This window comes from Mus caroli, unplaced genomic scaffold, assembly GCF_978045245.1.
Source record: "Mus caroli unplaced genomic scaffold, Mus_caroli_1 scaffold_8, whole genome shotgun sequence".
NCBI classification, from domain to species: domain Eukaryota; kingdom Metazoa; phylum Chordata; class Mammalia; order Rodentia; family Muridae; genus Mus; species Mus caroli.
This window is the reverse complement of record NW_028227263.1, coordinates 136,896,932-136,918,332: the sequence shown is the minus strand read 5'-3', so window position 1 is coordinate 136,918,332 and position 21,401 is coordinate 136,896,932. Positions and strand designations below refer to the sequence as shown.

The 21,401-nt window shown below is 35.0% G+C and overlaps 1 protein-coding gene across 2 annotated transcripts; it reads left to right on the top strand.

Annotated features, from left to right (window-relative positions):
• Positions 1 to 195: 195 nt before the first annotated feature.
• Positions 196 to 21,171, top strand: LOC147003682 (vomeronasal type-2 receptor 116-like). 2 transcript variants are annotated; one of them, XM_085842299.1, is made up of 6 exons: positions 196 to 457; positions 3,266 to 3,557; positions 5,129 to 5,869; positions 7,349 to 7,576; positions 14,068 to 14,191; positions 18,124 to 21,171. In XM_085842299.1, exons 1-6 carry the CDS (start codon positions 261 to 263, stop codon positions 19,026 to 19,028), a joined length of 2,487 nt encoding a protein of 828 aa, XP_085698425.1. In that variant the 5' UTR covers positions 196 to 260; the 3' UTR covers positions 19,029 to 21,171. The 2 variants fall into 2 exon arrangements, with proteins under 2 accessions (XP_085698425.1, XP_085698426.1); XM_085842300.1 differs by having other exon boundaries at positions 18,274 to 21,170.
• Positions 21,172 to 21,401: the final 230 nt, after the last annotated feature.

Below are 21,401 nucleotides of genomic sequence, written 5' to 3'. Positions count from 1 at the left end.
ACTGAGAATGAATTATCCTCCTAAGAATTTAACTACACGTGTTCATTCCAAGAGCCATGGACACCAGTTGCAGAGAGAGCCCCAGGGCAGAAAGTATTTAAGTTTCTTCCAGGGCTCAGGAGAAACCTAAAAATAAAATGAATCATAAATATGCAATAAACATGTCCTTAGCCCAAGAAATAAAAGCTGGTAGAAATCTGATGTGCTAATATGCATGTCACTTCACAATCCACACTGCCCAGGTTTAAGGCAGGAAAAATATGTTCATTTTCATGGGGGTCTTCTTCCTCCTTAATATTACACTTCTCATGGCCAATTTCATTGATCCCAGGTGCTTTTGGAGAATAAATTTGGATGAAGTAAATAATAAACGTGTGGGATTAACTTGTAGTTTCATCCTGGCAGCAGTTCAGACACCCATTGAAAATGATTATTTCAACAAGACTCTTAACGTTCTGTAAGTAAATTTGTATTTTAAATTGAAATGAGAACATAAATATTTCTTGTGTGCTCTGAGGATGAAGATGAGGCAAATTCTTGAGTCATCTGTCTTTGTACTAAGTCTGAACTCCAAGAAAAAAAACTTAATTCCTTTACAGATTTAATCCTATTTTCTCCATTTAATTAATTCAGTGGAAGTTTTGGTTTTCTTCCAGGTGGCTTCTGATTTAAAGTTTGGAAGCGTTGGAATATGGAATATCTACATTGATCTTTAACATAAAGCCTGCCTTTTGACAGTTTATATTGCACTCTAGGCAGAGATGACTTATTGAAATTGATCCCGTAATATTTCATTATGTTTTATCCCAAGTACATGTAAATAAATGGTCATAAATTTTGCTGACAGTCTTTCCATAAGTTTGTTGCTCCTAGAGCATATTCTGGTTCCCAAAATATTCATGGCAGAATAGTCAAAAACTTTACATACATACGAACTTACTGTCTCAAATTTATTGCATGTAGTCACTTATTGACTTCTAAAACTTCATCAGGTTTGGAAAGAGAAAATACTTACACTCAGAAATTCCTACTTCATTTGAATACCTGGATGCATATCTTTGTATGTATATGTGCAAAGAATATTTACCTCATTAGGGGTCAATACATTGAAGTGTTTTAAAAGATAAAATCCAAAAGCACTGTGGCTTTCTACTTCACACTACTTATGTACAATCACTGGCTTTTATGTTTTGCAAAGTTCAACTGGGTAGTCTCTCTTTAGAATAAACCATATTTGGAACATATGGAATCCAAGGATATTATTACATTCTTTGAATAGGCAGGCTATCAATAACAGTGGTGACTGATTATTTCCCTTATCACTGGCATGGGTGACAATTGTATTGTGGGATAGTTAGAACGTTTGTGGACAGTGATACAGGAGCTTTATATTAGTTTTTTGTCATTATTTAAGAAAAATGTCTTCTCCATTCATGTATGAGTTGGTTAATCTCTGACCCTTTTAAAATATCTAAATCTTGTGGGACTTATTTCAATAATTTTAGTAAATATTAGTGCACATGTTACCAACGTGGTATCCATATAAATTTTGTGGATTGCTGATCATTGTTTTCAAACACACCCCTTTAGACTACTAGGCTACACAGACATCTTAAGTAACTGATGTTTCCTAAATTTCAGTTATAGGTAGTAGTTTGAGCATTGTACAACGTCTACTTTCAAATTTATTTTGTATATTAGTAAAACTTTAATTGAGATTTGTATGTGTGTGTGTGTGGTAATAAATAATATTCTAAAATGACCTATTTTATAGGGTATAGAATGAAAACACAATAGTTGTATAATTTTTATTGAAAGACTGATTGTATTTACTTCATTCTAATCATTAAATATGCAGGTGTACATATAGAGTTTATTGATAAAATTATATGAAATGACAATGATAAAATGAGAGATATTATTCTTTTCAAAAACATAAACAAAACCAATCTGGTATTATTCCATTTCCAAAGTCTAGTGGTCCACCGTTATTTAAAAAAAATAAAAACAACGAATATATTACATAAATTTACACAAAAAAATCTCTTCCATATCATAAGCTTATAATGCAGGCATATACAAATATCACACAGATTTCCTTGTTTTCTGAGTTCTCAGTAGGATCCTAATACGGTTTTAGTGTAATGACAAAGGTTGTCAAATATGTTTCGTAGAAATTAATTTATAATGAATAAAATACTCAGAGTGAATATATATCACACTCCTTTGTAAATAGGAAGTAGAAGAATGATACATCAGTGGTGGGACAAGCCCTTAATCTCTGCACTAAACACTTGCCACTGCTGCATAACTGTGCATTTGAATTGAGGTTAGTCTACAGGAAAGTGACTTATAAAACATTTGGATGTATTGCAATCTTATACCCTAAATAGTCCTTGCTCAAATTCATACAAACTTAAATATTGACATGCATCAATTACGAAATTCGTGTTTGATATTTGAATTTAATTAAAAATAAATCTTAAGAAAATATTTTATTTCAATAAAAGATTGACAAAATAAGAGCATGAGGATAGATATGAAGGGATGTGTCAAGAATTTTGGCCAATAATTGTAAGTGATTATGAGTACAGGAATCAAATATTGCTAGAGACAGAGACAATTATTCATTGATAGATCAAGGTTTTCTTTCTTTCTTTCTTTCTTTCTTTACTTTACTTTTTTTTTTTTTTTTTTTTTTTTTGAGACAGGGTTTCTCTGTGTACCTCTGGCTGTCCGGAAACTCACTTTGTAGACCAGGCTGTCCTCAAACTCAGAAATCCACCTGCCTCTGCATCCCAAGTGCTGGGATTAAAGGCATGTGACACCACTCCTGGCTATGTTTTCATTTCCTTAAACAATTCAGTTAATTTCACAAGAAAATATTATGAAATCAGTGGCTCTAATAACAAATTTATTTACTGCTTAATAATTTCAAAATGAAAACATGATCAGAATTACTATTTTGTCAATATCTGTGGTTCTCTCTTTACCTTCTGATCAAGCGCTCAAAAACAAAAATGGAAATTATCTCTGTGGATGAGGACAATACCATCTCTTATTTATGGGAACGACACCTTCATGAACATTTGAAGTGCTTTCTATTTTCCAGGTCCATCTGTCAATTCAATCTTATAACAAAAGCCATTTGTTCCCGTCTTTAGATGTCAGATTCAGAAACTTCCAGTATAGCGTAGTGCTTCTATTGAGTACATATGTGCATGTATAATCATCTGTCCATAATAAATTCTGTACTCTTTTACAGAAAAACAACTAGAAACCACAAATATGCTTTGGCATTGGTGTTTGCAATGGATGAAATCAACAGAAATCCTGATCTTTTACCAAATATGTCTTTGATTATAAGATACAGTTTGGGCCATTGTGATGAAAAAACTTTTACACCTACACCATATTTATTTCATAGAAATAAAGACAGCCCTATCCCTAATTATTTCTGTAATGAAGAGACTATGTGTTCCTTTCTGCTTTCAGGACCCAATTGGGAGGTATCTTTAAGTTTCTGGAATTACCTGGACAGCTTCTTATCTCCACGTGTGAGTTATCATCGGCCAGAAATTCTTAACATCATGTTTCTTTGGGGGACTTTGATAGCTATTATGAAAGTTAATGGATGTGGTTGGACTTAAGCTTATGTCAATCTAGGTAGTTCCAGGATACTTACTATTCAGAAACATGTTAGGCCTTCTGTTAAGGGCTAACACCAGAAGTAGAAAGATACCAGCAAGACAGAATAGAAGAGGACATAGAGAATTGAGTCTGGCATGGTGGTAGAAGGTATCTTACAACCTTCACTGACTGTCCGTCAGAGTGTTTCATTATTTATATCAATCTCAGCAAGCAGAGATTTGTTCATGCTTTTCCAAAATATAGAGCATGTTATTTCTGTCCCCAGATAGGTGTTATCTTCATCTTGGTTATAAGATTAAATTATCATTGGTAAACTATGAAATAATAGAATTATGGTGGTGTTATAAGTTTAGTCATCAGAGATAAACTGTGATGGAACAGAAATAAATTTTACCAACATTTTCACTATAACGTAACTTTTAACTATCTGGAGTATTTTTATTTTTGAAAAGGCATGAGATACCATTCTTAATCTGGAAACTCATGATGTTTCAGTGGTACTAGAAAGGATGAAAAGCTCCTATCCAGTCTCTGGAGTTAGTCATTTGAATACCTGTGAGTGTATGACCAACTATTAAAAGTCAGAATTTAAATTGACATTACATCCCTGGCAAAAATTTCACACCCATAGTGAATATGGATGTGATACCTTATTACCTGTAATAAGTCATTTTCTTTAATAATATGATGATATTATTAATGTAAATAATTTAAATTATTATATTATTATCAGTATATAATATTATTATATACTCTACAGACCAGAATTACCTCGATATATAGTATGAAGAGATTTTCTAATACAATTTGCTACTAACACTTTTAGTGTACAAAATCTAGTTTATACTTTTACAAATTCTTTGATCTTATTGTCTGTTTCCTGGGGAGGCACAGAGGCAGACATTGTAATTCAGAACAAAACCTAAAAAGGAGATCTCTGGCAGTTTTATGTGGGTCACAACCTCTAGTGTACAATATTACTGTCAAGTAGGGCAATATAAGAATATATCTTCCAAATGCTATATCAGTATTATGTGCAGGACTATCCTCTTCAATCTTAGAAGTATTTATTTATTATGGCATAAAAGCCTTTTTAAAAAATATTAATCATATATCCCCAAATTGTAAAAGTATAAAAATCCCTTCAAACATTTGAAACACATATATCAAGACTAAAACTGAAAGACAGAAAGGCAGTCATTATAACATGTGAATACATTTGTTACATCTTTGTCAAAGAACTATGCTTGCTGTTCCCATTAGAAGTGGATGTGCCAGGCTTCCACGTTTGCTAATTTGAATCAGATATGAGAGAAAAAGTCACAGGTAATCAACTGTTTGCAGGTAAATATGATTACAAGACTTTTCACATGCACCACACCTCATGCTGCTCTTTGTGTTGTAGCTCCTTCAGCTTACCTATGGACCTTTCCATGCTATCTTCAGTGATGATGAACAATTTCCCTATCTCTATCAGATGGCCCCAAAGGACACATCTCTAGCATTGGCAATGGTCTCCTTCATACTTTACTTCAAATGGAACTGGATTGGACTTGTCATCCCAGATGACGATCAAGGAAACCAATTTCTTTTAGAGTTGAAGAAACAGAGTGAAAACAAGGAAATTTGCTTTGCCTTTGTGAAAATGATCTCTGTTAATGAAGTTTCATTTCCACAAAAAACTGAAATGTACTACAGCCAAATTGTGATGTCATTAACAAATGTTATTATCATTTATGGAGAAACATACAATTTCATTGATTTGATCTTCAGAATGTGGGACCCTCCCATTTTACAGAGAATATGGATCACCACAAAACAATTGAATTTCCCTACCAGTAAGACAGACATAAGTCATGGCAAATTCTATGGATCACTTACTTTTCTACCCCACCATGGTGAGATTTCTGGCTTTAAAAATTTTGTACAGACATGGTTTCATCTCAGAAAAACAGATTTATATCTAGTAATGCCAGAGTGGAAATATTTTAACTATGAAGACTCAACATCTAACTGTAAAATACTGAAGAACAATTCATCTGATGCCTCATTTGATTGGCTAAAGGAACAGAAGTTTGACATGACCTTTAGTGAGAATACTTATAACATATACAATGCGGTGCATGCCATAGCCCATGCCCTCCACGAGATGAATCTGCAACAGGTTGATAATCAGGCAATAGACAATGGAAAAGGAGCCAGTTCTCACTGCTTGAAGGTAAAAGTTTCTTCTATTGGCCGAGGTTTGGTGGCTTCAATTGCATAGTTGTTTAGAGTCTTTCAGATGCCCAGACTTAAAGAAATAAGAAATATTTTCCAAAATAGATAGTTTTCCAAACGTTTTACCTTAACAAAAGCAAATCTATAGATTGTTATGAATGTGATTGGAAAGAGAATTCACAGATTAGCAATGAAAATGTGTGGTTTTATACAGAGCATCCAAATATCTATTAGCATGCCCCTTCCAATATTGGATATAAACAGTCTTTCCTCATTAATTATCTCCATGATTAGAAGATGAGTTTTTACTCATATTTATCAATCATATGGAAATCATTTGGAGGAATTATTTTCATTAGTGTAATCCAGTGATTCTGCCAAGTGTGTAGGCTCTGGAGAGCATTCTGGGTTTTCTGAGAGTAACTAAACAAGAAATAGTGTTGGTACTCATTTCTGTATGTAGAAATGTGTTTATATGTGTGAATGTATGCTTCTCATTGAGTATATATATATTTTTCTACTCTTTCTATGTGTCTGTGTTTATATTTGTATTACTTTCAACATATATGTTTAACTCTATGTATGAAAGTGGAAATGAGCAACAATTTTTTCTATGTAGGAATTTCTTTCTATCAGTGTTTGTTTATATATGTGTATATGTTTCTTTGGGGTTTTTGTCAGAGTAGGTTTCATTGTGTACAATGTATGTATTTTGTAAGTGTTTATAAGTACTAATATGGATTTGTACATGCTTTACTAAGTATGTGTCTGCATATTTCTTTGTACTCGGCAAGGCCTTTTCCTGCTTTTTTGTCTTTAGGTGTGAGTATAAAAATCTCTGTGTGTCAATATTGTTCATGGCTGTCCCTTAAATATTTAAACCTCTCCCCTTGTTTTGCTGTCTCACTCTCTCTCACTCTCTCTCTTGCTCCGTGTGTGTGTATGTCTGTGTGTATTTTTGTATGTGTGCCAGTGTATTATTTTTTGTGATTTCATACCTGTGTTTTTATTTGAGTGGATATGATTGTCATTTATGTCCCTGAATATTTACATATGCGTGCCAACATGTACGTATATTTGTTTGTAAATAAATGTATAGCTGTACTATATGTGTGACTTAGAAAAGATGTGAGACTCTCTCAGTATCTGTGTGTATATTTACGTGTTTGTGTGTGTTTGGTGTGTCTCTGTGTGTGTCTGTGTGTGTGTGTGTGTGTGTGTGTGTGTGTGTGTGTGTGTGTGTGTGTGTGTTGCATACCTGTGTTTGGATCTGCATTTTTCTCTGTTTGTGTTTGGTATTCTTCGCTGAGAAAACTGAAATTATTGTAACATTGTGATAATTTCATTTATACAATTGCATTAGCTTTGATACCTCTCTTTCTTTCTTTAAATATGTGTGCCTTTGCTATGAAATCAGAATGAATTTTATGACTTGAAGGAATGATATATACATTATAGTGCAATGCTTGTATTTTAGGTAAACTCCTTTCTAAGAAGGACCTACTTCATTAATCCTCTTGGTGACAAAGTGATTATGAAACAAAGAGTAATAATGCAGGATGAATATGACATTATTCACTTTGGGAATTTCTCACAACATCTTGGGATGAAGATGAAGTTAGGAAAGTTCAGCCCATATTTACCACATGGTCGACACTTTCACTTTTACGTAGACATGATTGAGTTGGCCACAGGAAGAAGAAAGGTAAGTGTGTGCTAGCTTATTGCTTTATAATACAGAGCAGTATACAGTGTCAGATGAATTCACGGCAACATATTGAAAAGAACAATTTAGTCACATAAGGAATCACTTTCTAGTTCCAGTATGATATTTTTTTTCATTTTTCACATTTTTACCAATTATTTGAAGATTTCAAACATGCATAAAATATACCTTTGTCATATCAGAACAATTTTTTGAAATTTAATAAATTAAAAAAACCTGTTCTTCACCACTCTTAGATATTCTTTCCTTTAAATTAAAAATTTTTTTCTTCACATAATTGCTCTAATGAAACAGTAATCTCCTCCCTTACCTTAAACTTCTGGAACAGGTATTGATATGAAAGAGGCTAATGTTACAGTTATGAAACACCAATAGTCATAATTGCTAACCCTTGTCATTATATCCAAAAATATTTACCATATAATAAAAGGACATTCAACACATTCACTAATGAACACAATTACAGAAAATCATATTCATAGAAACAAGACTTTTTAGTAAATTTGAAGAATCCATTCACTCTTTTACATAAGATGACCAGAAGGTGAAAGGAACCTATAGACAGAACTAGAACAACAGAAAAAATAAAGGATATTAACACACCTCAAGTACAGCAATAACAGCAACCAGACAGAAGCAACAAATAATTTTCAGTTATCATTGAACTTTTTTGTTAACATTCTCTAAATGAAATCAAAGACAACAAAACTGGTTTATTTTTTAAGGCATTCCTAAGTTGCCTGCAGAGGGTAAGAAGACACATTCATATACAAGAGGAGAACTTTTCTTTATTAAAAAATGGAGGAAAACTGTATAATGTTTAATAAGAGGAAAAAAATGTCATTCAAGAACATTACATTTGATGGATATGAATGGAAAAATTCTTGACAAAAACACATACCAAAAGAACAAAACACACAACAGAAGATCATTCTCTGAGAACAGGGAGTTTTTTTAAATTTTGATTGTTTTATTTATTGAAAATAATTTGTTATTCTCACATAATATATCCTAATTACAGTTTCCATTCCTTCTATTGGGATGTGAACAATTGTCAGTTCTACTGGCAAATATATCATAGTTAATATTCCTATTTCCTTCCTTTTTCATCAGATCCACTTTATGTTACTCATTAGAAAATGACAGGATTTTATGGGAGAATAATAAAATAAAACAGGATTAAACAAAACTTAGCCATCATAATAGAAAAAAATTTTCATAACACATTATAGTAACCAGACATATGAAATGGAGCTAGGTGACAAAACCACGAAATCCTACGTCATACCTCATATGAATAGTAGTGAGTGAAGCATGAGTTAGTGATAGACAATTGAGTGACAGTTATTCCCAGTTTAGGACTAAGAATACTTTATTTTTGAAAATATAATTCAAACTGTCAGTTCGATAATCAGAATATCTGGAACTACTGATACAAATCATTTATTCCACATTTGCATGTGAATAAACATAAGAAGAAGCGCCTATAAACTATTAATGTCAAACTACAAAAGGAATTCCTTGGACAAAGTGATATTATATGTCAATGGGAATTCTACACAAACACCATGAAATAGACTGTAATTTCAGGGCCAGCCAAAACACAAGAATCTGGTAGTCAAACACTGTTGGTATCTTCTTTTATCACTGATTAACCATAACATAATTACCAAATACAAGGGTCATTAGGAAAATTTTTGTAACTCACAAATGCCCTGTTCCCCTCCCTGGAAATTAATCTTATATAAACTGAATGTACTCAGGACTTGGGAACAAAAGTGTGAAAATACAATCACATTGATATTTGAGCCCAAATGAGACCAACTAATTGCTTCCACTCGACTATTCCATCTATTGTAGACAGGATTTCTTGAGGTTTGTGGGATGAGACCAATTCTCAGTTTTGCTTGCAAACTAATCAGAGTTAATACACCTCCACAACTGATGATAATACTGGCTTGCTCATTCTTTTTTCTACTTTGGATTTTCATCAACTCTTTATCATTCACTCTGAAAATTGTTATTTTTGGAGCTGTGCTACTTATAAAATATTTAGGAAGCACTACATGACAATAAATGAGTGTTAGACACCCCTCATATGTATCTATGTGGCACACTGCATGAAAGTATCATTTATCACAGTATATTTTAATATTTTATATGAAGAAACAGTAAGTAAATAGCAAGTATATATATATATATATATATATATATATATATATATATATACACACACATATGCTTGCTGAGTATATATATAGAAAAAATAATAGAGTTTTTATATATATATATATATAAATATATATATATATATAAAAAAAAATATATATATATATAAAAACTCTATTATTTTTTCTATATATATAGAAAAAATATATATCTATATATTTATGTATATGTATATATATATACAATTCTTACTTGTATATATATATATATATATATATATATATATATATATACAACTCTATTATTTTTTACCTTTGTGCCTTCAATAGATCCTGATATGTAGTAGGGCTTTTATGGGAAATTTTTTCAATCATATACCTAACATTCAACTGGTATAAAAGAGACTAAAGCCAAAAAAAAATCAAACACAAAAAGAATCAAAATAAAACAAAACAAAAACTAGTTTTATCAGGCTGTCATGGAACTAATTCTGTAGACCATGATGGCCTCAAAATCAGAAATCTGCCTGCCCTGCCTCCCAAGCGCTGGGATTAAAGGTGTGTACCACAATGCCAAGCTGCCTTTGGCTTAATAAAAGTAAGACATATAAAGCCTTAACAAAACAAACAACAAAAAAATGGTCTTATTTTGCTGTGGGTTATTAAATTCTTAGGGTTGAAGATTGAACCTAGTATGTGTTAGGCTAGAAGCTACACATGAATTATACTTCCATGTTTATGGTGATTTTGCTATTTGTGGCATTTTTTAAATTTTTTTCAACTGGAGATTTCATTTATTTACATTTCAAATGTTACTCCTTTACCCTGTTTCCCTTCCACAAACCCACTATACCATTCCACATTACCCTTCTTCTATGAGGGTGCTCTCCCACCCACCTACCCACTCCTTCCTCAGCACCTAAGTATTCTTCTACACTGGGGCATCAAGCCTTCACAGAACCAAAGGACTCCCCTCCCATTGATGCTAGATAGGAAACTTTAACTCCTTCAGTCCTTTCCCTAACACCTCCATTGGGGTCCCTGTACTCAGTTCAATGGTTGACTGTGAGCATCCATATCTGTATTGGTCAGGATCTGGCAGAGCCTCTCAGGAGATAGCTGTATCAGATAGCTGTATTTACTGTTTGTAAACACTTCTTGCCATCCACAATATTGTGTGGGTGTGGTGACTGCATTTGGAATGGATCTGAGGTGGAATAGTCTCTGTGTGTCCTTTCCTTCTGTCTCTGCTCTACTCTTTGTCCCATTATTTCCATTAGACCGGAACAATTCTGGGTTAAATTTTGTAGATGTGTGGGTGGCCCTATTCCTCAACTGGGGGGCCATGCCTAACCTCTGGATATGGTATCAACAGACTCTTCTTCCCAATTCTGGGATATTTCAGCTAATGTCATCCCTATGGGTTCTTGGGATGCTATTGATTTCCTGGCATCTGGGACTTTCTGGTTGCTACCCAAAGAACCCCATCCCTGATTGACATACACCTCTGTTCTATTTCCGGACCTCTGTACACATCTTCCATATTCTACCATACCTGATTCTTCTCCTATTTCCCCCCACACTCATTTATTCCTCTAAGGGAAAATTTATTTCAGGGATGCAAGCATACTTCAATATATGCAGTTCCATTAAATTCAGTACAAGACAAAATATAGAATTATATTATTTTCCAAAAAACCTTCAGAAATTGCTCTTAGCCAACTCCAATATTAATTCATAGATATAGAAACAAAAATAGTGATAGAACAGAAGGAACTTATATTGATATTAGAACATTTTTTTCACAAAACTATTTACAATACTATAATACATGCAGAGTGAATTTTATCTATGAAAGTCAGAAATAATGTCAGGTTGTTTTTGTGATTCATGTTTTCATCCAAGCACTTTAGTGACAAAATCTGAAAATCTCTGTCTGTTTCATCCCAGTCTACCCTATATTGTGAGTCCAAAACAGTCATGTGTGATATGGAGACACTACCTTAAAATAAATTATCATAAAGTGCAAAAGTATGCAGACTTTCCATACTCTAACTCAAAATAGTCTTCAAATATAACAAAGGGTTAATATACAGCTAAATAAAATGATGGGAGCCAGGTGGGGTGGCACATGCCCATAATCCCACCATTTGGGAGGCAGAAGCAGGAAGATTTTTGAGTTCGAGGCCAGCCTAGTCTACAAAGTGAGTTCCAGGACAGCCAGGGCTATACAGAGAAACCTTGTCTCAAAAAACAAAAAAAAAAAAAAAAAAAAAAAAGAAGGAAAGGTAGGAAGGAAGGAAGGGAGGGAGGGAGGGAGGGAGGGAGGGAGGGAGGGAGGGAAATAAAGGAAAGGAAAGGAAAGGAAAGGAAAGGAAAGGAAAGGAAAGGAAAGGAAAGGAAAGGGAAAGGGAAGGGGATAGGGAAAGGAAAAGGGAAAGGCAAAGGCAAAGGAAAAGACAAAGGGAAGGGGGAGAGGGAAGGGGAAGGGGAAGGGGAAAGGGAAGGGAATGGAAGGGAAAGGGGAGGGAAGGGAAAGGGAAGGGTAGGGAAAGAGAAAAGAAAGGGAAGGGGAAGAGAAAGGAAAAGGGAAGAGAAAGGGAAGCGAAGGAAAGGAAGGGAAGGGAAGGAAAGTGAAAGAGAAAAGAAAGGGAAGGGGAAAAGAAAGGAAAAGGGAAGAGAAAGGGAAGCGAAGGAAAGGGAGGGGAGGGGAGGGGAGGGAAGGGGGGAGGGGAGGGGGGAGGGGAAGGGGAGGGGAGGGGAGGGGAGGGGAGGGGAGGGGAGGGGAGGGGAGGGGAGGGAAGAAAATGATGGAGAAAAAGGAAAGAAAGAAAGAAAGAAAGAAAGAAAGAAAGAAAGAAAGAAAGAAAGAAAGAAAGAGAGAGAGAGGGGGGAGGGAGGGAGGGAGGGAGGGAGGAAGAAAGGAAGGAAGGAAGGAAGGAAGGAAGGAAGGAAGGAAGGAAGGAAGGAAGGAAGAAGAAAGAAAGAAAGAAAGAAAGAAAGAAAGAAAGAAAGAAAGAAAGAAAGAAAGAAAGAAAGAAAGAAAGAGAGAGAGAAAGAAAATGATGGACAGGAGAAATATACTATGATATTTGATGGGAAAGTGTAAGACCATTTTCAACAGTATCAAAAATATAGAAAGAATTCTTCAAATCTTCAATTTACTTTAAACAATATAATATTTATCGAGCTTATTTCCAATATTTGAAGCCACTGTAGAGCATTTTGACGTCATGTAATGCTCCAATATCGAGGTCGCTATGGAATAATTTATCATCTCCAACCATATTAAACCAGTGTCTGCATACTCCACTATTTTTTATATACATTTTCTCATGCTTTGCAACAGTAATTGATTTGAGGTCATATTTGTTATCTGTGACTGAAGGACATATTTTTCCTATTTCAAATTTCTTCAAATACTCACTTGCCTCTCTGATTCTTTAATTAAACTTTGATAATAAGGAAAGGGAGGAGGAAGGTGTGATTTGACATATGGCTTCTAGTTATAGAAAGACAAGTGTGGATATCAGGAAACTGGAACTAAAGAATAGATTTGTTCTTTATGATAAGGCAAGGCAAAATCTTTTAATATCAGTTTCCCAAAACATTGTTCTGATTCTCCCATTAATGGAAAAAAACTGCCAACATTACTTTAGGCTGTGTTTTTCCCCCAAGAGATCTGAAAAGAACACTACTTACTGGCTCAACTGCCCACAGTAAGATGGGCATTCTTATATCAATTACCAAAGAAGAAAATGCTTCAAAGATATGAGGACATGCTAGTGTTGGCTGAGAGAATATTTCAATTAAGATTCCTCTGTCCATAGCATTTAGTACCAAGTTGAAAATAATTAATTTAAAAAAAAAAAAAACAACAGGTTGTAGTTTTCACATACAGCTCAATATCAGCACTTTTTCCTAAATTACTAGACGCTCACATACTATGCAACATTTCTTCAATGCATTTCCAATATTCTTTTCTGGCCATTAAATAATGGGCATTGTAAAATGTCAATCAGGGGCCTGGCGGTGGTGGCACACACCTTTAATCCCAGCACTTGGGAGGCAGAGGCAGGTGGATTTCTGAGTTTGAGGCCAGCCTGGTCTACAAAGTGAGTTGCAGCAAAGCCAGGGCTACACAGATAAACCCTGTCTCAAAACACAAAACAAACAAACAAACAAATATATGTCAATTAGTTTGTGTGAATAAAATGAGCTTATTGAAATCTTAAAGTGCTAATCTAAAACATAAAAGAACCTTCTAAAACTCATTATCAATATGTGTCTAATTTTTCTCAGATGCCATCCTCTGTGTGCAGTGCAGATTGTAGTCCTGGATTCAGAAGATTATGGAAGGAGGGAATGGCAGCCTGCTGTTTTGTTTGCAGCCCCTGCCCTAAAAATGAAATTTCTAATGAGACAAGTGAGTATTTGCTGCTTTGGTAAATCCTGAAGTTATGTATTTCTCTTGCATCACCCTAAAATAATGAAGTCAGCTAAAAGGCAACTGTAGATATACAGTATATTACTTATCACATTTACTACTTGTAGATACAAAAATCCTTAACAAAGTCTTGCAAAAGCAAACAAACATGCCTGGTGCCTTGACCCACATATTGACTCATTGAAAATTCATGGTAGATTATATTTCATAAAGAAAATACTTTAGAAAATATAACTGCAATTTGCAGGAATTCTGCACAAGATTTTCCAAAGAGATGATCTATTATAAAACTACATGTACATTTACATTTTAGTCACGAATTTTGTTAGTATTGATTTAGTCATATTTCATGAATCTATCTATCCTAAATATGATTATGCACACTATGTACGTATAAGAGCCCATGAAGAACTGAATATTATATTTAATCTACTGGATGAGATTATGAGACTACTAGGTGCAAAGTCCATATTCTCTGTAAGATTAATATAGAAGACAAAAGTATTTGCAAATTTATGAAAAAGGAAAGTATTCTATATTAAGAGTGCCATGTTCAAAACCAGATGTAGTAGGAATCCAGGATGTAGGGGATAAGACTTGACCTATGAATTGGAATATACCATGAGATTCATATTCAGTATATTACATACTACACCCATTATTGAGATAATTTTTTAGGGTTGGCAAAATGCAATAAGTTTATGGTTACCTTTTCAAATATTTTGTCTTTCCTTCTACATAACGAATTAAAATTCTTAAAAGACATATTATGCCTGTGAGACACTTAAACCGTTAAATCATTTGCTGCTAAGACTTACAGTTTGAGTTTATTCCCATGATGCATGGAGTAAAACCAAGCAATCTACTAAGTTGTCTTTTGAAGTCATACATTTTAACATATACTGTGCTTGAAAACAAATTTAAAGTATATGAAATTATTTTCGACATAAAAGAAATTAATACGTACATCAAAATTAAATACAAAAATCCATAAAATATTTTATTGCATTAATTGCTTAAGTGTGTGGAGTGGATAACACATATACAGGTGTGTGCATATGAGCAAATAATACTGCTGTCATTAAATTTATATTTACTTGTGAGATATCTGTCATGGGTACTGGGATCTGAAATCAGATTGTCTGGTAGATCATATTCTATTTATATCTAATCCAACTTCTTAGGCTCTTAGGCAACTTATCAAATAATATCTATCCAAATATGCATTGCTGTAGATAAGAATTCTGAAACCCAAAGAAGCACATCAACATTCTCTGAAATGACTTGGAAATTAAGTGCAATTACAATCACTGTGAATGTTGTTACCATGTTGGGGATTACAATTTTAGAATGGAGTATAATTGCTTAACACAAACCACCTGGGTTACCACCCTTTCCAGAGGATTCCTCTGTTATTTTCCTCAATCTGTTTCTCAACACTGATTTCATCCTTGATTCTCATAAGAATGGAGGTGAGGCAAGGATTAAAGTGCTGAGCTTTCCATATGAAGATGGAATCAAGGTGAAGGATCTTTCAGTACAAAGTATCTACAGAGGTATTTTTCCTTCAGTGCAAAAATTAGTGCATCTCATGAACAATAACCAGAACTTTTGATTAATTACTGCCAGATGAGGAAACATCTTAGGGCTTATTTCATTAATATTTTCTACTATTCAAACATAAACATTATATTTCCTCTCATATTCCACCTTGTTCCTATGACATGACAGGAATCACTTAAATACAATAATGCAATATCTACCTTCACATGAACTCACACATATAAGTATTTACATATATACAGCCTACCTGTTCAATTTTGTGTTGTTTCTGTGTCAACAAGTTTGAGCAAGTAAATTCTCCAGTAGCTATTATACATCTTTTCCCAGTAGAAGTCAGTCTCAATGTGTCATAAGGAATAAATTCATAAAATAGTCAGTGATCTCAAAAAAAGAAAGTATAGAGTTTCGTATTTATAAAATATACCCAACCACATTGTGGTTTATGAATGTATCTTCTCTGAATTAAATAATCTACTTGATGTTAACATAGAACCAAAAAAAAATGGCTTAGGAAATCTTTGCTTTCTGATAACATTATTTTTTATTTATTTTTTACATTTCATATTCCATTCCCCATCCCCTCATACACCGACTGAATACTCCACATCCCACACCTTCTCCCCCAACCCAACCTGTCTTCACGTTGAACCCCCATCCCCCACACCACCTTATAGGAACTAAAAGGGAGCCTGGGAAAAGAGAGGGGAGTGAGGACCCACTTCCCGGTAGAGGTCCAATTATGCCCTGGACAGACAGATATGGGAGGGCTGCCAGACACTTTCCATTCAGCTCTGGGTGGGCATCGAAGCTTCTGACTCACTCAACAGGGGATGAACAAGGGGAAGCCCAACCTGGGGGACATGGAGCAACACCCTGTAACGCAGGGGTTATGGGATAGAGGGAAGAGAGAAGACAGGTTCCCACACAGGCAAGAGTGAGTACATCCATCATGATCAGAAACTGTCTATGCTTTTAGAGCTTTATTTTAGAAAGGCGAAGAGAAAGAAACAATGTAGGAGTGGGGAGGGGGCTAGAAAAAAAGAGTAAGAGGGAGAGAGTGAGAGGAGAGTAAGAGCAAGAGAACAAAGGAGTGAGAGAGAGAGAGGGCAAGAAGTGGCCAATCAGCCCCTTTTAAAATATGCTATCTTTTCTGTTGCTAGGTAACTGGGGAGGAGTTTAGCCTGAAGGCCAAAAGCTTGGGATATTGCCTACATGACTTCTAGCCTTGTTTCTCTTGAGGGGGCTGTAGTGGAAGGTAACTTTGGCAGGAGCCAGAGTTCCAGGACCATGATAGAACTCCTTCCCTCCTATGTAGGTAAATTATGACCACTGAGTCACAGGGTTCAGCATCTCAGTTTGACTGGAGACGACCCTGTCTATGCATAGACCAATGCTGCACACCACCTGACCTCTAAACTCCCTGGGGCCTTTAGTCTTTGAGGGTTAGCTGCATGTTCTCTGAATGAACACAGACACAGAAGCCCTTTACTGTAATGAGGGTCCCATGTCAGCTGGTGTACTGTGTCTGTTTGGTGGTACATTGTTTGAGAGATTTCTGGGGTCAAGATTAATTGAGACTGGTCTGCCTGCAAGATCACCTTACTCCTCAACTACTTTCAGCCTTCCCTAATTCAATGGTTAGTTGCTTCTGTCCATTGGTTGGGTGCAAATAACTGTATTTAGGAGGGCAGTCATGATAGATTCTTTCTGTGAGTGCTCCGGAGCCTCAGGAAAATGTGAGACCATAGGACCTCCTCTTGACCTAGATCCCACTTTGGCCCTGTCATTGGAAATTCTTTTCCTCAGGTTCCTCTCCATTTCATCCTTGTATTCATACAGGAATAATTATGGGTCAGAGATGTGACTATGGGATGGGAAGCCCATCACTCACTTGATGTCCTGTCTTCCCCCTGGAGGTGGGCTCTATATGTTCCCTCTATCTACTGTAGTACATTTAATCTAGGGTCTCTGACCTCCCAAGTCTCTGGTACATTTTGGTGTGTCCACCCACCCTCTTATTACCTGAATTTGCCTGTTTGTATTCTTTATGCTGGTCCTCAGGGATTGGTTCCCCTCTCATCCCCCCCACACCACACAAACCCCTTTCTAATAACATCATAAATGATACACTCAAGTTAATTAGACAAAGAAAAAATTGCTTGGTTTTATTTCCTTTAAATCTTTATGAACATTACGAATTGAAATCAATGCTCAGCAGCAATATCCTACACATTACATTCTCAGCATCAAAGGCAGCATTGCAAGGATTCTTTCATTACCCTTACTTGAAATGCCTTGACAATAAAATTTCTAAAGCAGACTTAACTAAGCTTTCCTTTGGAAATCAGATATGGATCAATGTGTGAATTGTCCAGAATACCACTATGCCAACACAGAACAGAACAAATGTATTCAGAAAGGAGTCACATTTCTAAGCTATGAAGACCCCTTGGGGATGTCACTTGCCTTAATGGCCTTCTGTTTCTCTGCATTCACAGCTGTGGTACTTTGTGTCTTTGTGAAGCACCATGACACTCCTATTGTGAAGGCCAATAACAGAAGCCTCAGCTACATATTACTTATGTCACTCATGTTCTGTTTTCTGTGCTCCTTTTTCTTCATTGGCCTTCCAAACAGAGCCATATGTATCTTACAGCAAATCACATTTGGAATAGTATTCACTGTGGCTGTTTCCACAGTTCTGGCCAAAACAGTCACTGTGGTTCTGGCTTTCAAAGTCACAGACCCAGGAAGAAGAATGAGAAACTTCCTGGTATCAGGGACACCCAACTACATTATTCCCATATGTTCCCTAATCCAATGTGTTCTGTGTGCAATCTGGCTAGCAGTTTCTCCTCCCTTTGTTGATATTGATGAACACACTCTCCATGGCCACATCATCATTGTGTGCAACAAAGGCTCAATAACTGCATTCTACTGTATCCTGGGATATTTGGCCTGCCTGGCACTTGGAAGCTTCTCTGTGGCTTTCTTGGCCAAGAATCTGCCTGATACATTCAATGAAGCCAAGTTCTTGACCTTCAGCATGCTAGTGTTCTTCAGTGTCTGGGTCACCTTCCTCCCTGTCTACCATAGCACCAAGGGCAAGGTCATGGTTGCTGTGGAGATCTTCTCCATCTTGGCATCCAGTGCAGGGATTCTTGGATGTATTTTTGTACCGAAGATATATATCATTTTAATGCGACCAGAGAGAAATTCTACCCAAAAGATCAGGGAAAAATCATATTTCTGAACAAATATTTCAGGAATTCTGTCAAATGTAAAGTTGGTACATACCCACCAAATATTGGGTTATAGTGCATGTGCCTAGTTTTAGAATCACTCTCACTGGTTGCTCTAGTGTTATCAGGAAGTATCACATCTACTGAACTTCCATACTGAGTTCATAAAATCTTGCACCCATTCACTTGCTTCATTTATTCTCACAGAACTAAACTCTCTATTTAATTCAATTTTATTTTTCGTTTTGCTTTCAAGGAGATTTCCCTTTGGTAACTTCCAAAAAATTTTGATAAGGCAGTTGAATCCATCACTTTGTGTAGAAAAATGAGATCTAGGACAGAAAGGTTTACACATAGAAACCATCTACCAAATCAAATAATCAATGAGAAACACATACTAACTAAATAATCAGCAAAGATGAAATCAGAATATATTTTCTCATTTCCAGTAAGAGCACACACATAACAAAATACTGCCTTTTTTTCATCTGTTCTTCAAGCTATTGGCCAATAATCTAAGGAGGAAATGTTCCTTTTCTGCTGTCAAATACAAATATATTATATCCAAAAATGATCAGAATCCCAGAGACTCTGTGGATGAATTGGGATAGTTGTAAGAAGCTGAGGAGGAGGGTGGCCCATAAATAGACCAGCATTCTCAACAAACCTGGACAATCAAGATGTCTCAGACATCGAGCCTCTAACCAAGGATCATACACTAGCTGATGTGAAGCCCCTAATATATATGCAGCATAAGACTGCCTGGTCTAGCATCAGTGGGAGAGACACACCTAACCCCAGAGAGACTTAAGTCACCAGGGATTGGGATGGGATGGGCATTGGGGATGTAGGGTATTATCTTCGAGATGGGGGAGGAGATGTTAGATGAGGAAGTCAGGGGACTGACCAGGCAAGTGATAACTACTAGACTGTAAAAAAGAAATTGAGTAATAATAAATAAAAAAATAAAATGAAATAAGCATGTAGATATGTCAACATGATATTTATATTGTAGTCATGGAAGGGATAGGTAAAACTACTGACATTTGCATGAACCTATTTTTTTTTTCAGAAATTGCCCTTTGTGTGCAGTTCTGATTGAGTTTCTGGACTCAGAAAATTCTGGAAAACAGAATGGGAGGCAGATGCTTTAATTACTCTGTTTTCTAGAAAACGACATTTTCAATAAGACAATTGAGTGTTTGCAGCTACACTAAATATTTCACATTTATCAATTCTCATTATATAATGGGAAACCAAATGGTTCTAAAATGCATTAACAAAAACAATCACTTCCCTAAGTCAGTCTTCATAGAAATATGATCACTAGCAATATCCCTTTAAGGAACACATTCTTCATTAACATCCACATTTTACTCATTGAAAATTCATGGAAGACGGCATTGTTGCAAAGAAAGATTTGATATTCGAACTATGGTTTAATGGAATTCTTCACGAATTTATTCTTTTTTATTTCTTATTATTTTATTAGATATTTTCTTCATTTACATTTCAAATACTATCCCCTATATACTCTCATTACCCTGCTCCCCAACCCACCCACTCCTGCTTCCAGACCCTGGCATTCCCCTCTACTGGGACATATAATCATCACAAGATCAAGGGCCTCTACTCTCAATGATGGTGGAGTGGCTCATCTTCTGCTACATATGCAGCTAAACACATGAGTTCTGGGGGTCCTTGTTAGTTCATATTGTTGTTCTTCCTATAGGGTTGCAGACCCCTTAAGCTCTTGGGTACTTTCTCTAGCTCCTTCATTGGGGGCCCTGTGTTCCTTACAATAGATGAGACTGAGCATCCAACCTCTGGATTAGCCAGGCACTGGCATAGCCTCACAAGAGACAGTTATATCAGGGTCCCTTCAGAAAATGTTGCTAGCATAGGCAATAGTGTCTTATAAAAACTCATAAAGACTTACTATCTTATATGATATATATATATATGTCTTATATTTACATATAAATATTTAATATAAAAATAATATAAATATACAAATATATAATTACAGTATATAATATATAAAATTAAATATATAAATAAAATAAATACATAATATACATCTATAATATAAACATATATATACATATGTATATATAAATAAACTTATAAAAATTATGGTCTTATATAATATATATAAATATTTAATATAAAGTAATATAAATATATAAATTTAAATAATAATATACAATATATAAAATAATTATAATATAGAAATGATATAAATATATCACATATATGTATAATGTAAAAATATATATAGAAATGCATATTTGTGTATATAGAATATGTAGTGTCTTATAAAAACAAACTAAAACTTATAGAGAAGAATGTGAAAAAAAAACTCGACTATATGGGCCCAGGGG